Below are 18120 nucleotides of genomic sequence, written 5' to 3' on the forward strand. Positions count from 1 at the left end.
GACAATATTTCACTTCATTCTTACAAGGTTCAAAGTGGGACAAGACTAGAAGTAACTGCAAACACATTGAGGCCATTCACATAAGGAGCTATTCAAAAAGGGCTCATTTGGAACATTTTGCTTGGGAGTTGCTTCCTTTGTAATCCAGAGGAATACTGAACACGGCAACACCAATTAGAATCCCAGAGGCAAGAAGTTTGTAACATGTTCCAGGTGACTCACCATGCCAGTTATCAGTGACTATGGTTCCTCAATTCTAGCATATAAAGAGCATTTTTGCACGGGTGAGTTAACAGGTTTTTAATAATAATTTTCTATGTTATGACACCAAATGCACAATAAAAGTAAACTGTATAAATAATTCTTTCCACATTATTCAGATTTTTTAGAATGTTCTCATTAAGTATCATGATAAGAGGAACACCTCACCTACTACAAAATAAAATGGAAACAGGCTCTGTGTGCGTGATATTAGTCTTCAGTACTTCTCAAAATATTTTTGTGGTCTCCTTAATGATTCATTCACAGTGATTTCTATCCATTCAAAGTACTATGGAAGAAGGAAAGGTGCGCCCTATAGCCAAGTATTTGCAAATGAAACATTTTGTCTAAGCAGTGCTATTTGTTTTTATTGTAATTCTCTGTGATTTTTCTTAGTTCCTAAAGTGAGTTCATATTTTTGTTTGTACAAGAGAAATGAAATCACTCATGAACTCTCTTTTGTTGGAAGAGTAAAGGTTTAGTTATAAGCATAAATGAAATCAATACCTCCTTATTTCATTTCTCTCAGGTTCATATTATGTAGTGTCACATCAGAAATCTACTGTGGTAAACCAATGTCACACCATTTACTTAATCTGTACTCGAAATATGTGAAATGCTTCAGTGTATGAGCCATGGTGAGGCAAGTGCTTCAGCAATTTTTAAAAATTGAAATATTGACAAAATAGTCAATGATTGAAAATATAATATGGATGGATTTAAAAAAAATCTACTCCCTATGCAGTAGCAGGAGGAAACACATATAAATGATGCAGAAATGTGCAAGCTTCTGGTGCCACGGTAGAAGGGAAATGAAGAGGGATGAAGTTAAAGGACTAGCAAGATTTAGGAAATGGGAAGTTATAGAAAAGTCGCCCAGAACCCTTGGTCAGGCGTGACTTACTGAACTATTACTATTTTCCATTTGCTGTTATTTTATATTCCTGATTTCATTTTTATATTGTTGCTTTTTTCAGTTTTAACAAACTGGTTTGGTTTCCATCTCTTTCCACCATAGTAATTCTATTTACCCACCTGACAACTGCAACTCCTGTCTTTTATTCCTCCATTCAGAAATTCTTCTTCTGTTAAGTAAGTCCAATTTTTTATTGAGATGACTTCCTCATGTTCCATATTCCACCCTCCATCAGGAATCACCTCTCTCAGCCTGTTAATCTGTCCCTGTTAACCTGTACCCTCTAACACCATTAGTGAGCTCACGTATTTCCAGCACCTCAGGACCTTTCTTCAGTTTTTCCAATAAGTTATCAATAACTGATATTTCTTTTGTTGTGGAGCATTTACTTTGTGTTGTCTATGTGAAATCTGATTACAATATTTGATAAAGCTCATTCCATGTTCCACAAAAGAATAAAAAGTAAATGAAGATTTGAAAATAAAATTCAAATAAAAATCACAAAAGCGACGAGGCAAGAGCACAGTATTACACATTTTTTGTGAGCTACTGAGAAATAGTTTCATATATTCACAACACAAAGAGTAATAATAATTTTTAATATATGAAATGTGGACAAGTTATTTGTGTAAACATGAAACAATATTTTAGCATTCTTTTATTCAACAAACTAAACTGAATAAAAATAAAACAATAACAATTATTCAAAGTACAATCTGATTTGGTGTATAATAGCTTCATTGTGTAAAATACTGTATCAAAAATATGACTCCAAATGTGAACTATGAAACAAATTATGCTGCTGCATTGTTTCAGAGTAAGTAGCAACATCATATTGCACTGGCCAGCAATGAGAGGAAGTCAGTTTTTCCAAAACAGTAAATTTGATTCTAAATTACTCACATATTATGTTTTATAAATTATTATTATAATAAAAATTAAAATAAACAAAAGCTTGTATTTAACAGAACACACATATTAAATAACTTATAAAATATTTGTATTTATTGACAGATCTCAGTGTTGATGCAGTAATGGATAACACTATATCCTGACCACTCACTACTGTATAGTTATAATGGATGGCGATATTTAAAACAAATCCAAACTATTTGCAAGAAAATAAATATTCGATCTATTCAGCAGAAAAAAAAGCTGACTAAAAACTGAGATCTTCGAGCTTAATACAGTACAATATGTTGATATGTAAAATACAGTCTTTGTTTAAAAGATTGTAATCAAGGAACTTTATTTAAAAAATTGATAGCTATTTCTTTTTCTCACTGAAATTACTTCATTATATCTGTAATACTCACTATGAAGAACATTAATTTCAAGTCCCACTGTAAGACAATTCCTTTTGAGCATTTTCAGTAATTAGTAGGTATAACCTTGCAGATAATTTTTTCAGCACAAAATAAAATGGCCAAAACTGGATATCACTTGCCAATAAACTTGTCATATGTATAACATTAAAAATTTGTGTCTCCTGTGTGGTGAATGACAGATTTTTTGACCACCACTAACATTTTTATTTTAACATGAGAACAATGGTTTCATTTCAAGTGCCTCTACTGTGCTTTGTATTTTTTTTTCCTTTATTAAATAGAATTTGAGATTATCATTGGCTGTCATTAAATTAACCATAACTTGAATAAAAAGAAGGAAATTAATCATAGTAATTTTAAAAAGTACACAATATTCAGGCATACATAAGAAGTCAATTTTTCAAGTTGTTATTCTAAGTACAGAATTAAAATTCAAACTAAGTAAAATATTGTCAATGTAGTCATTTCTTTGAACAAACAGTATGACCTACAGCCCTTTGACACTCATTTATATTCTTTTGGAGTTAAAAAGAGTATACCTGTAATCATATAGAGTACACCTTCTTAAAATAGTGCCATATAAACCTGTTACACTAGATAAAATTACAAAAAATACTGTGTAATATTTTTCAAATAACAATAATTAACAAGGAAAAAAACACATGTGTCAAAAGTTTAAAGGAACTGCAATGTGGTTGTAACTCATTGAACAAGAGTACCTAGGTAGTACAATTATTTCAAATGGAAGAATGGCAACTGGGTCACTCCAGAGCAGCAAATCCTTTACAGTTAAAAAAATAAATAGCTATAACTTTACATTATGTAGCAAATTACTAATACACTTTAAGTTTCACAAAAAGTTATGGTACTTTCATTTTAGTACCTTTGTTAAGCAAAGTCAAGATACTGCAAGGAACTTAGCAAGAAAAACTGAGCAGTTTCCACTGACATGCAATAAAGTTGCAGAATTAATACTAGGTGCATTGATATTCAAAATTTGTGCATTTTAAAATTGTAACAGTCTTAAAAATAAAACCCATTTCATTTTGTAAAAAATATTGCTTTTCATGTGTCTTGAATCGACCCATTCTAAAATGGCAGTTTTACAATACTGAGAAACTAGGCAAAATCGACTCCAGTGTCCAGAAGCTCTCTTAACATTACTGATGCTTTGTGTGGAAGAATCCTGAGAAACAGAAAAAAATCACAGATATCAACATTCACACACAAGAAGAAGGAGTAGTAGTAGAAGATGGTGGTGGTGGTGGTGGTGGTCATGAAACATTTCATTAACAAAATTTTACATATCATGTATGATTTATCAGTGACTATTTCTCATTTTATGATGCTATAATTGATTAGACTGTTACAGAAGTACAGAATGTCATCTACAAAAGCTGTTTCACTGATGAATAAATACAATACTATCATGCAGCAGCCGCTTTTTGGAAGTGTCATGCAGATGTACGATTCTTCTGGTTAAGAATGTGTGAAAGTCAAATTCAGTTGATTGGCGTATGAAAATGATGGCAGGTGTTTATAAATATGAACATATTCAAAATAAATTTTGAGCATGAAATTCAGCCAGTGACTATATCTTTTTCATTTTCATTGTTTGTGCATAAAAAACAATGACATGACATGGAAAATATTGCCCCCTACCCATTTGTGTTCATAGTTTCCATGCTTGGACTTTCCTTTCCGAATTATCTTTGAATTTCTACCATTCAGTCTCATATAGAACACTAACACGTTCCAAATGCTTACTTTCAAGATTTCCTTTAACATCATAACAATAGCATGGTAGGCATGTAACTGCAGAAAAACTTTTGGAATTCGCACCATTAACTACACTCGGTAAAATTTAAAATTGAATAGCCCCTGACACAAATTAAATGGTATACAATGCTTTACAACATAGCCCCAACACTTGCAGGTTGTTCCTTATGTGTGAAAAGCTACCTCAAAAGGGTAAAATAAATGCTACCTCTGTGATGTTAGAGGAAAGGCTACTCTTCAACTGCAAAATAGTGACAACTGCATCAGGAGAAAACAACCAAACAAACAGAAAGCAGAAGAAACTGACATCAAATCTTGAGCTAGATGATTAAGTCAAGAAATGAGAAACAGAAAGGGGAAAAGTATATGCTGTGGAAAGTCTTAGTCAGAATACGAGGGGACTGATGACCATAGATGTTAAGTCCCATAGTGATCAGAACCATTTGAACCATCAGAATACGAGACAAGAGAATACTTTTCTGAAAATTTGTACAATTATATAAACTGATGTGGTTAGAAACTCAAAGATTTTATGGCATCTACACATCAAAAAAACATCCATCCATAAATCTAAGAAGTTTCTACAAATCTTCACTCGGGAGGGACAGAAGAAATTGATAATGAGTAAAAATCAAGGGTTAGAAATGAAATGAAGCTGAAGGTTTATTTTATTGATTTTTCTATTCTGAAATTTCCATTACCACAATTAATAAATGAGAAATTATAAATTATTAGTCTTCTCAATTGAACTGTTCTCCACACAACGAAAAAATGAGACAGTACTGCTGACCAGTACACACCTTCAAAAGGCAGAATTTGTTGTCGTCCCAGCAGAAGCAGTACTGATAGCCACTTATAAAAGCGGAAGTGATAAACTTCCTTACTTTCAGAATTAAAAGAACTCCTTCATCCTGAAGGAGAGGATAGGTTGGGAGAAAAAGAAAAGGGGGGGGGGGGGGGGGGGCAGGTCACTCACGGATCTACCTTTAGTGAGGACAAGAGTGGACAAAAGGTAGTCCACGTGACAGATAGTTATCAACTACTTCAAAAGTATCAGAAACTAATATATCTAAAAACAAGGATGATGTAACTTAACAAACAAAAGTGTTGGTATGTTGATAGAGACACAAACACACAAAAAATTCATGCTTTCACAATCCACGGTTGCTTCATCAGGAAGCTTTTCCTGATGAGGCAACCGTGGTTTGCGAAAGTTTGAATTTTGTGTGTGTGTGTGTGTGTTTATCAACATACCAATGCTTTTGTTTGGTAAATTACATCATCTTTGTTTTTAGATATATTTTTCCCACATGGAATGTTTCCCTCTATTATATTCATATCAGAAACTAATTATTTTATGTGGAAATAACAGTGGGAAACAAACATGCAAACAAAGAAAATAAATGATATGTTATCAAAAATGAAACTAAAATATGCAAAAATAATGTGAGAGCCAGAGCACATATATTGCTCTATTTTCTTAGTTAGCACATCTCACTCCAGTTTTTCACCTAAGAAAAAGTTTTCAATATTCACTTTTATTTTTCAAAATATAGTCAAAAACTTACCTTAGTATTCTGCTAATGTACAACAGATAGCCTGGAATACTGACTTCTGTGTAATTCCTTCTCATTCCTGAAATTATTTGCCTTGCTGCATCTTTGGGATAAATTGTTCCAAAATAGCTAGGTATTCTGAAACAAACATAGAAATGTACATTTGGTTAGCTCTCCCAGAAGATAATTTCCGCTACAGATGTTATGAAACCCTTTGGAACGTCAATCAATAATGATACCAGTGAATTCAGTACTTTTAATACTCATGTTGCAGTAAGTACTAAAAACAACAAGCTGCATAGGCACTTAATAATTTATTTTCTTAATTTCACACAATTTCAGAATTTTTTCCTTTGGTATGCAGTACTGTCAAATGGAAGGTGCTGCCACCAGAATGTAAGTCTGAGATGCCACCTGAACAGAAAATTAGCACTTGGCTGACTGCTTAAGTTTTGGAAAAAAAAAGGCATTTTTTACCCGGGTTCAAAACAATGTCACTACTGAATGAGCAGAATGAGTTTAGCTCTAATTGGTCTCTTGTTGCAGTGTTTCAAGAATTGCGGGTTTACCTCAACTGCTTTTACCAGCAATGGGTGCTCTGGCACTCCAAATTTCATTGGGGCTGGCAACACTATGACTGCTTGACTTGCAGGAGCCCATGACACAGCACACCTAGTGAGAGGCTGCTCATCCTTGTGCCAGAGGAACTGCACCACTTAATTTTATTTTATGCTCTGATCAAATTTCACTTTTTAAAAATGTTATGTAAATCTTTATCGAGTGAATATAAATACTTTAGGATTAATCCTGCTATCTTCCTTTTTTTTAAAAAAAAAGAAAAAAAAGCTGTACACATATGGTATCTGAAGGGCAAGACGATTATAGATTCTTAAAAATTATTGTAATTTTAAATGTAGGTTTACTTGTTACAAAATAAACAAATATTACAGTATTACATGCCAACAATCTCACCAATGATGTAAGATCTGGACCTCAATGAGATGTTGTGCAATAGTGTTTTACTTAGTGTATAAACTGTCAATCATGGGAGAAATTACAATAGAGTTTTACTAAGAATTCCACAATGTGGGCAGTGGTATCTAACGTGAGCTTCACAAACATGTTTATTACAATTTGAACACTTCTTGGTGTCTTGATGTAACAACTTGATAGGCAGAATTTTCATTTGGCATGTTTGCAGGTTTGGCTGCCACTGCTGGAGCTTGGTGTTGATTGACTTCCTGTTTGTATTCTTCTAACAATGGCCGCTGACTGTTCATTTCGTGGCAGCATTTTTCTAGCTTCAATGTAAGGAGTAATTAAAGGTTTTCCCAATTCATGGAGAAATACCCTTCTTTTGCCAATAATATTTTTTCCCAACCTGGATTTATTTCTTTCCACAGCACAAAAGCATTGTAGGCAGTAGTATCAACAATACTGTAGAAGATGATCATTAGCCAGCACGTGGTTTTCCTCTTGCATGAGTAGGTGCCAAAAAGCTGTCCAAAGTGTCAACTGCTCCCTTACCTGCATTGTAATCCAACATCATTTTTGGTTTCTTGTCCACAATCTGTTTGTTCTTCCTAGAAATGTAATACACGATCGTGGTACCCTCAGTAAAACTAACTTTTAAGAGTGAATATTTTCTTTACTTGATATATTATTACAGAGTCAGGTTTATTTCTTCTCACCATCCCCAGCATCGAAAGATGTATTGTGACAAGTCCTTAGCTTAATACACATGATGTGAAGAAATTGTCATGTGTGACATTTTGCCCTTTTAGCTCATGTGTCAGATCCATGACAACCCTCACACTTTGATATTCCTCAGGTGCTTCCAAGGTAATTTCCCCGTATAGTTATGTGCCTTTGAAACATAAGAAGTAGCACTATCACACAATGACAAAACAGAGTCTGCCAGAAATATGTACACACACTTCAAGGAATGAGAAGTATTACTGATGTATTATTTTATGTTTAATAACTGATCAGACATGTTGTACAACCTTCAGTTTAGCACATGGTTACTTTAAATGATCACCGCTAGTTGCTATACACATACCACAACAATGAGCGGTCGCCTCAACTACATCAGTCAATGTTACAGTCGAGATCGCTGCACATGTTGCTGGTAAACTCCTGGCGAAGTTCCTCCAGCTTGCATTGCTTACGTCGATAGACCTTATCTTTCACAGTTCCCAACAAGTAAAAGTCCATTAGATCTGGCAACTGTGGATGGAACTCCAATCCCATGCCCCAAAAAATTGCCATGCAGAAAAACTCGTACGGCTAGGTGGTCGTGTGGTAGCGCTCCGTCCTGTACAGTTCCATAAAGCACATGTACACCTGACATAATTGATGTGTGTAACATTTCCAGGTACCTTTCTCCAGTTCTACTAAGTCCCTAGATGATAGTCCACACAGCACATGAACTCTGGTAGATTCACCACTTTATCCACATAAACATGCAGATTTTCCAGCACCCAGTTCTTCCATTAAGTTTAAATTGTTCCTCGTCACTCCACACTGCCTTAGTCACAAATTATTCATCATCAGTTATCTTTTTCTGATACCATTCGCAAAATTGCATTTGGTGATCAGGACCGTCATCATTAATTGCATGTAGTAATTGTGGAATGTAAACTTTGCACTTTGTAGCTTTCAGAATTCTTTGTACACTTGTTCTCATGTGCACATTGCGCAGTAGACTTTTGTGGAAAATTAACAAATGTTTCCAACACGAGAGCCAACGAAGCAGGACTTGTAGCTGTACGCTGTCTTCCTGATCTTCTTTTGTGAATATCACAAATCGTTCCTTGCAATTCAAACTTGTCAATGATGTGTTTAAGTGTTAGGCCGGTTGGCGGTTCTGCTTCAGACTCCTGCCTCCACTGATGATGTACTGCAACAGTATTATCAAACTTGAAAACCACTTCACAATAAATCTGCTTGAATGTCAAGCGTGCTCCAGCCATGTTGTGTTCTCAATACCGAGATGAAAGTACTTTTGTTGAGCCAAAGACCATACTACACTACACTTTTAACTCAAATCAAATGACAATATCTCGATAGATCCTTACAAAGAGTTTGTACATTTTGCTGGCGGACTCTGTATTTTGAGGGTTTGCACAGTACATATTTTTTGAACAGACATCATGAGAAAGCCACCAGAAGTTCACCCATGGCTACATTTTTGCCAAGATAATAAAGTTTTGGGAGTATTTCCTCCCACTTATCCCACAGAACTCTTAGAGGTGCTAACTTGTCATCATTCATTCTTCGTGCTCTTCAGTCAGACTTGTCATCAAAATGTAACACATGTGAGATGTAACAGAACCGTTTCAGTGATACAACAGGAAAGATGGCTCTATCTGTTTCTGCATCCCATAGGCACTTTGTTGAGTCATCAATAATGCTTCCCAATTAACTCCATAAATTCTTCAAACCTCAATATTAGTCATTTCCACCACAATACTCTGAATGTTGTCATTCATTGTAACTCGAAATACTCTGGCGATAGCGTATCTTGTTGGATCACAAGTCAGCTTTATAACATTTGCACTAAATGCTCTTCCAGTTCGTGGAAAATACTCCAAGCTCCATGTGATTTTTTGTCTTTAGACTGAATCAGGTCAGCAGCACTCACATTGACATCTGATGTATCAGTATCTAAAACCTCTTCTAAATCAGATGAAGGATAAATATTGTCATTGTTTTTAGTCAGAAATATTCTTCTCTTGTCAAATGCATTTACAAATGCTTCCAATTGCTCATTGGAAAGAACTCATTTTGTAACGATAGCCACACAGAAACTACTACAACAGGTACACGAACTGCATCTGTACACAACAGTTGATAAAATGTCACTGTTGGCAATAATGTGCTACAATAATTCAAATGCAATCATCAACTTGCATTGTTGCATAACCTTCCCATATTTTAACAATAAGGGATCAGATACTTACTATCTCATAGAAAACCATTATGCATATCCATCAGGCATTTAGAAATCAGACTTATGATATCTGTACATTCTGAAAATTTTAATGCTCCTTGGGTCACACTGACCCAAGAAAGGCAAATCTAAAAAATTAACTTTTAGCAAAGATGACAAAATTTTAAGAGATTAGTTTGACAGTGTCGAAGATCAAGAGATGCTCGTAGTTACTAAGATAGGCATTTTAGAGCCTATCCCTTCTACTGTCTGAACTCTTGAAGCAGATCAAACAATAACAACTCAGTCTTTTCACATCTAAGAATGAAGAAACAAGCTTTCAGTCTGTATGAAGGATGATACAAACAGCTTATACTATAAAGATGTTGTTGAAAGTTCTAGAAGAATGTAAATACTTTTGGATTAAAGGAGACCACTCACCCAAAAGCAGAAGCTCTGAGTTGTCGATAGGTACACACAAAAACAAAGCAAATTTGCTACAATTGGGAGTCATCCTTTCACGAGCTAGAGTAAAATGCACACAGAAGAAATGCCGACCCCCCCCCCCCCCCCCCCACACACACACACATTCTCTCTGTTCCCTACATGGTATCAGCTGGACTAAGAGTGCCATTGTTGCATTTTGGCAGGTGGACTAGGTTGTGGTGGGGGTAGTGTCAGGTCAGGTGGGGTGGTGGTAAAGGTAGATGGAAGCTGGAGCCAGGGACTGGTATTGGAAGCAGGTGGCTAATGGCTCAGAGGGAGACAGCTGGTATGCTGGTTAGGAATGTGGCAGGGGCAGGTGGCAGGTATACAGATCAGGCACGTAATACACAACTGTAGAAGAATGTAGGGAGCGGTGCACGCTGAAGTTGATGTAGGGAGGTGAATTGGGAGTAGGTGACAGGATACAGGAAGGGGAAACTACTGGGTGGGGGATGTGCTACAGTGGGTTACAGGAAATTGAGGTCGCGACAAATTCTGGAATAAAGGACGTGTTGTAAGGATAACTTCCATCCATGCCGTTTAGCACTGACGTTTTTATGATACTACTGAGATGAGAGAGTCAACTCAGGATTACAGTTTGTCCTCTTAATTAGTACTCTGTCATGTTGACGAGATGCAGTATTCCCATAGTTAACCCACCTTTCTCCCTGTTTCATTTCAGCTTTATCATCATATGCCCTAGAAGAAAAATCCACAATTAAAACTGTTGCACAAATTTATAATCTATCAGGCCTGCTTCTAAAATGATTTCACTTTTTTCTTGTAGGTCCCCTTCTTACAATCTGTCTTTAAATCCTCAAACTGAGCATTATTTATTATTCTACTACATGCATTACATTAAGTGTTCTTCATGGTCAATTCTTGTTGTTATTTTGTTATTGTGGTCTTCAGTCCTGAGACTGGTTTGATGCAGCTCTCCACGCTACTCTATCCTGTGCAAGCTTCTTCATCTCCCAATACGTACTGCAGCCTACATCCTTCTGAATCTGTTTAGTGTATTGATCTCTTGGTCTCCCTCTATGATTTTTACCCTCTACGCTGCCCTCCAATACTAAATTGGTGATCCCTTGATGCCTCAGAACACGTCCTACTGACCAATCCCTTCTTCTTGTCATGCTGTGCCACAAAATCCTCTTCTCCCCAATCCTATTCAATACTTCCTCATTAGTTACATGATCTACCCATCTAATCTTCAGCATTCTTTTGTAGCATCACATTTCAAAGGCTTCTATTCTCTTCTTGTCCAAACCAGTTATCATCCATGTTTCACTTCCATACATGGCTACACTTCATACAAATACTTTCAGAAACGACTTCCTGACATTTAGATCTATACTCAATGTTAACAAATTTCTCTTCTTCAGAAATGCTTTCCTCGCTATTGCCAGTCTACATTTTATATCCTCTCTACTTCGGCCACCATCAGTTTTGTCTCCCCAAATAGCAAAACCCCTTTACTACTTTAAGTGTCTTATTTCCTAATCTAATTCCCTCAGCATCGCCCGACTTAATTCAACTACATTCCATTATCCTTGTTTTGCTTTTGTTGATGTTCATTTTATATCCTGTTAGTGGCTACTTTTACATCAAAATCACTTAATATTGTTCCCTGTTAATATACATTAGCAATTTCACTATGCTCTTCTACTCTCAATGAGAACTTGACTGTACCAGTCAAAAATTGGACAACTCTGTAGTGTCCCTGGTTAGAATTCTCTGACAAAGTCAACAGTTAAGCCTCCAATTAATTCAGCAGAATTTTATCATCTCCTTCTAACTGCTCTGTGAAGCTGTAAATGAGATCTCTCTTTATTCTACCAATGAAAGACACACCATATAACAGTGTGTTTATAACATCACAATATTTTAGTTTGCCAAGTAAAATTTCATGATCTGCAAAACCAAAAACCTCAGTAAAGTTTCATGAAATCTCAACATTTCATTTGTGATCCACCTAAGAAGCAATCAATAACTTCTGTTCAATAAAGTGTGTTAGTATGATCTTTAAGACAAAGTAGGTTGCAATACGATTTAAATGTGTGGCTTGAACAGTGCACTCAGTCTAAAGCAGCTTTAAAATATAACTTTTGAAATCTGTGAGTGAACAGAGGAAATAACATGAAAACAACACAGTTACTACAATATTACCTTAGCCTGATGTCCTTTGCCTGCTCCCTGCTGACAATGAATGGATATATGTGAACCAGTGTCATATAGACATTATTTGACATTTTTGCTGTTCGGAGCTCCTCTGAAAGTGATTCCATTAAACCCTGCACAGCATACTGGGATGCACTCATCGATATATGCTGCTTAACACCAGCAAGGCCAGTTACAGATGACAGTGCAACAATGTGTCCATCATTCTTCTCTACCATCTCTTGCAGAAAGGCTTCTAGAAGCTTAAAAGAAACAGTTATTTGATAACTTAATTCCTTACAAATTTTGCTAAACTAAATCTTGTTATAGGTAATAATCAAATTGACAATGTTATCATACTTTGACCACTCATTACCCATATCAGTAATGGGAAGTAACTGCAATACCTCCTGAAGAACAGTAAATGGCAGGTACACAGAGTTAAACAAAGCATTGGGTACTAAGTGTCGGTTTTGATCTGTGGCTTTACAATAGGATGGCATTTGGCATCATACACAGGGGGAGTATTTGAAAGTTGCTGTGCAAGATTACTTAGGCATTTCAAAGCAGGTTTTTTCCTTCAGATCATGCTCTCTTGTGGTAAATTTCGATTTCACAAAAATTATTGGGTGTTTTGTTATTTGGTCATTGCTCACAGTAATTATATGATGGCAATGAGGTTTAACAGCAGTATGCTGACAGAGAAGATGTGTGAGCACATCCTTCAGAAACAACATTAGATTCGTTAACAGTAGGTTTGGTCAACAAGTGAGTATTAGGGAGACGCTTTGTGAACTGAATCGCAATCCTCGGAGAGAAGATCACTTTCTTTTTGCAAAATGCTAATGAAAAAATTTAGAGAATGGGTACTTGAAGTTGACAGTAGAACTATTCTGCTGCCACTAAGGTACATTTTGCATAACAACCATGAAGATAAGAGAAATTAGGGCTCATGTGGAGGCAGACAATCTATTTTCACTTGCTCTACTTGCAAGTGGAACAGGAAAGGAAATGAACAGCGGTGTGTGGAGTGTGTTCGTAGCTGTAAATGCAATGGCAGATTACCAAACAATGGAAACTCCAGGCAGGAATATCAATAATGTAGGAAATGAGAGATTTCTGTTTACCATAAAGAAGGCATGGTAAGCTGCAGACAGGCACAATTAAAAAGACACTTACATAAAGATTTTGGCCACAGGCTTCATCAAGAAAAAATAAACATACACCATTCACACACATCTAAGCAAGCACACCTAACAGACACACGACCACCAATTCCAGTTGAGGCGTGCTTGGTTGTACACCTGTGAATGGTGTATGTTTCTCTTTTGCTGATGAAGGCTGTGGCTACTAGCTTTAAGAAAGTGTGTTTTAATTGTGAATGTCTGCAACTTAATGTTTCTTCTTTGTGGTAAACAGCAATCTATCATTTTCCTATGTTGTTAATGGCAGATTGATGTAAAGAGGTGTGGAAATTTTGTGAAAATAATTAAAGTTGACCCAACCTTCATCAGTGATAGTCATATTGGCACTGTTAGGAGAACAATGTGTAGCAATCACTTCAGTAAGGAACATTGTTCAAAACAATATTGGCAGGCATCCATGACAGTGTTTATTTGACTCTTTGTTCACATACAAGGTTTTTTGGCCACTAGATAGCTGCCAGTGATTAGATGCAAATGGAGAGAGTAAGATGTGTTTCTGTTTGTAATGATTTATTTTGAAAGGTGTTTTTTTATTTTCTAACATAATTTTAGTTTTTGTTGTTCTTTGTGTAGGAAAATGAATAGCTGCTGGTGGAGGGGTTTTTTTTATTTTTGTGGAGGGGTAGGGGGCAGAAAGTTGGGGGTTGCTGTTTGGAAGCAATTAGATGAGGTAAGTACTTTATTTTGTTTTATCTATTTAATGTATTTTTGTTTTGGATATTGGCTCATGTTACATTCTTTTGGTTTTGCTTTTCACTAGTCTACATTTTTTTGTACATAGGTCTTTTAATTTTTGACAAGCAAGTATGATGTGAGCGACTGTTTATTCTGTTTTTGGATTTTATTCTGAATCTTTTACTTCTACTTAGTGGGTACTGTGGACTTCATTTTAGATTTATAGATAAATTGAGTTAATATACCAAATGTACATTGACATTGGTGTTATTTTGTTTGTTTGTTTGTGGAAATTGATTTTTCATGCTTGAGGGGTGCCATGGAGATCATTTTAGCTACATATGTTAAGTGCATATAACAATACTGGTCTTATGTAATTGGCTTGCTATTTATCAGATAGTTATTTTTCACGTTTGGTTGGTTCTGTGGAGTCTATTTTAGATATATGAAACAGGTGTACATAACAATTTCAGTGTTGCCATTGTAAATGACTCATTATTGTCCTGATAACACTACAGGATTGGTTGTTGAGTTAATTTTAAGCTATAGAGGCTAACTGAAGACAATAACAATTTTGTTGTGTTTTGAGAGTTGGATTTTGTTTAATATTGTCGGTCCATATGTGACAGGTGGAGGGGGTTATTTGTCTCCTCCCCAAAACCCCATATTCCCACATGTCCTGTTACTTACTTACTGATTTTTAGATTATTTTGAATATACATCTTCTGATGAATTTACTGTTATTGTGTTTCCATTATAAATGCAAGGTGACTTCATGGTTGCTGTATTGGATAATACTATTGGTTATATTCCTCATTATATATGGGTCATAGCTGATGACCAGTACTTAAGATTAGATTCAGTTTCTGTTCGATAGACCATAAAATGAGATGATTCTCGTTGGTGCAGAATGTGTTGTACTGCTTAAATACACAACTCAGTACAGCTGAAATTACTAGTTCATTGATGCTACCAACTCACAAATAAAAATGCAATATGGGTTGATCTTTGGCCCACTGACTAGACTGTTTAGAAACAGGCAGTACCTTATGCTTCACCTTCAGCATTTTTGCCATTTGTCCGTAAACACAAAAGTACTCACTGTTCAACAGTAAAGACTTGCCAAATGTGATTCATAGAGATTATTCTAGACATATTGCTCTACATATTTCCAATAAATAATTTGCTATGTATCTCACACTGAATGGCATTAAATATTTGTACTTTAAATATTAAATCCACAGATACTGACCCAAAAATATGACATTACACAAACATCAACTGTTCTCCTGACTTCCTGTTCAGTTCTATAAATATAAGACTGAGGACTTGGAAGAGCACAGCAATGTATTATACCTGTTACACGACCAATGTTTTTCTTTATTTCACTTGCCATTTTCAGAACCTAGAAGATAATAACAACAGTTATTAACACGAGTGTGCAGTGTTTATGACAAAACTTAATGAAAAGCAGTAATTAGTAGTCATAATAAACAATCCAGCAAGTAACTTTAGCGTGTGCTGATACAAAGTTTATCCCTGGAGTCACTTCCAGCATCTTGTTACCCTATGTCATTTACTAAATATGTATAGTGCACTGAGTGTCAAAAATAATTCTGTACACTTTGTGTGTCATTTTATGTGGTGTACAACTCTTACCCACAAGTCCTCTTATCACTCACACACAAAAATGAACATTAGCAGGGAAAGAGAGGGTGATGGTCACACTGAGTGGGTGTAATGACATGTATGTTTGAAAAGCATGGTGTTATTTAATTTATGCTTCCCATTGTGGAGTTTTGTATTATCTTGAGGAAAGCAACTAATGAAGTGTACAAACTGAGAGGACACTATGCTAAATTCCTCCTTGCAAGAAGAAACACTCAAATATTTTGAACATTACAGACCTTTACGAAACAGTGTTTTTACATACTTTATGTGAGGTCATCCTCCTCCTACCACAGTTATGACTGGGGGAGGGAGAACACCTTAATGTTCAGCTTGTACTACCACACTGTTAGCACATATTGTATATGAAACAGTAGCTAAGGGCAAGTCATACTGAAGTGAAACACTGACATGTGAATTACTTACTTATGTCAAAGTTTCTGTTCCATGAATCAAATTACATACAGATTGTATAACATGGAAAAATCATTAATGAGCAAAACCATTTTGATATTTGTTTAAATATACCCTAGTGTCTTCTGTTTGCAAGTAACACATCATGGTGAACAAAATGACATTGTAAATGGGTTTCCTGATACCTCTAACATAATGGTAAAACAGGAAACACAACTACAGTCTACCGAAAATGAATATATTTACCAAATATAGTATTAGTTTGAAATATGGTGTTGTTAATACAGTTAAAGAGTGCAACTAACTTGTAAAAGGTGCTATTTCTGCCTCTATAGCTAAATAATGAACATGAAAAAGGGAATGTGTTTAAATTTTCCACGTTAGTCGTTAGCAGATCCACGTTATCTGCCATGCTTACCTGTTCCCTGTCCGAGACGTCGCAAATACAGCTAAATGCTCGTCCAGTGGTGCTATATTTGTTTGCGGCTGATACTGTAGCTAAATTCATCTTCTCGTTAATATCAACACAAATGACAACAGCTCCTAGGGATGTTAGTTGCAGTGCAATTTCACGACCAACTCCACGACCTGTACCTACGACCTAATTCACAACCAAATGACAAACACATAAAAAAATAGAATTAAGATATGAGCGAAGATGTAAGCCTCATACCAAGATGATCTGCCCCAACACAGGCTTCTCCTTGACAGGTATAATTGTGCGATACATCATTTCAATCACTGCAAACGAACAGGCGACAACGACACGCGCTAAATCCCACCACAGCACCGCAAGAGAATATACGAATAGCAGCATATTTTGATGCTCACTGAACGTTAGAGGCAGTTATAGGTAAAATAAACCGCATTAGCACAATGTACACCTTATACTCCAACCAGTTCCTCTCTGAGTTATTAACGCTACAGAAACTGATGCCACACGACCCGCTTTCCCGTGCGCTAGCAACTGTTCATCGTAATGAAAGTAGGTCTTCGACGCGGTGTCCTAATTGTTCTTATGCTTCTCACTCCGTGACAACAAAGATACTGGCGCTTTAGTAAACTAGAAAACATTCTATCGGAGAACACGACTTACAATAAGGCTTGCAAGTGCTTTCTCAAGCAGTTAAACAAACCACAGTATGACACAGTTTAATCAGAGCGCCTTTTATCGCTAGTGTTGACAAATAACAGCGTATTCCACTGTTGCTTGGTCTACGTCTAAGTAATCGATAGGTCGAATTTTACGAGTATCTGTCACTTCTAATCATGTATGAAGCATAAAAATCACCACTTAATGGATCTGGTAAGTATACTTTGTAAGCAATAGCTTCTCGTCATGTTTGTCGTTTGTTTTTACTGTCAGTCAATAACCAAAAACAAAAAAGAAATTTATAGCCGTAAGATTGAGAAAAAGAACTATATCAATCATGGTGGTTTTCTGAAACTAAAAACAAATACGAGACAAGGACCATAGTTTCAGAAACTGCAAAACAATTATGAATCTCGTTAAGTGTAGATGTTGAAAAATCAAATGTAGTAATATTCTTGATGTGCAATGAGGCGACAGTGTAAGTCGTCACCGCTGCAATGATACTCTGGTTTCTATGGTAACGTCATAAAGTGAGTGTATACAGCTTTATACTCTGCTATCTACGTTGCGTTGTCATGTCGTTGTAGAATCTTCGATAAGTTTGTGGTTGTCGGCATTATATAGAGAAATGACAGTATTTGTTTG

The 18120-nt window shown here is 35.9% G+C and overlaps 1 protein-coding gene across 1 annotated transcript; it reads right to left on the reverse strand.

Moving 5' to 3' along the window:
- Positions 1-1818: 1818 nt before the first annotated feature.
- On the reverse strand, positions 1819-17748 carry LOC126278058 (short-chain dehydrogenase/reductase family 16C member 6-like). The gene is made up of 6 exons (XM_049977881.1): positions 17056-17748; positions 16801-16983; positions 15553-15705; positions 12430-12683; positions 5853-5978; positions 1819-3691 (listed from the first exon to the last, which is right to left on the reverse strand). The coding sequence occupies exons 1-6, from the start codon at positions 17197-17199 to the stop codon at positions 3625-3627; spliced, it is 927 nt and encodes a 308-aa protein (XP_049833838.1). The 5' UTR covers positions 17200-17748; the 3' UTR covers positions 1819-3624.
- Positions 17749-18120: the final 372 nt, after the last annotated feature.

Source organism: Schistocerca gregaria, chromosome 1 (assembly GCF_023897955.1).
Source record: "Schistocerca gregaria isolate iqSchGreg1 chromosome 1, iqSchGreg1.2, whole genome shotgun sequence".
NCBI lineage: Eukaryota > Metazoa > Arthropoda > Insecta > Orthoptera > Acrididae > Schistocerca > Schistocerca gregaria.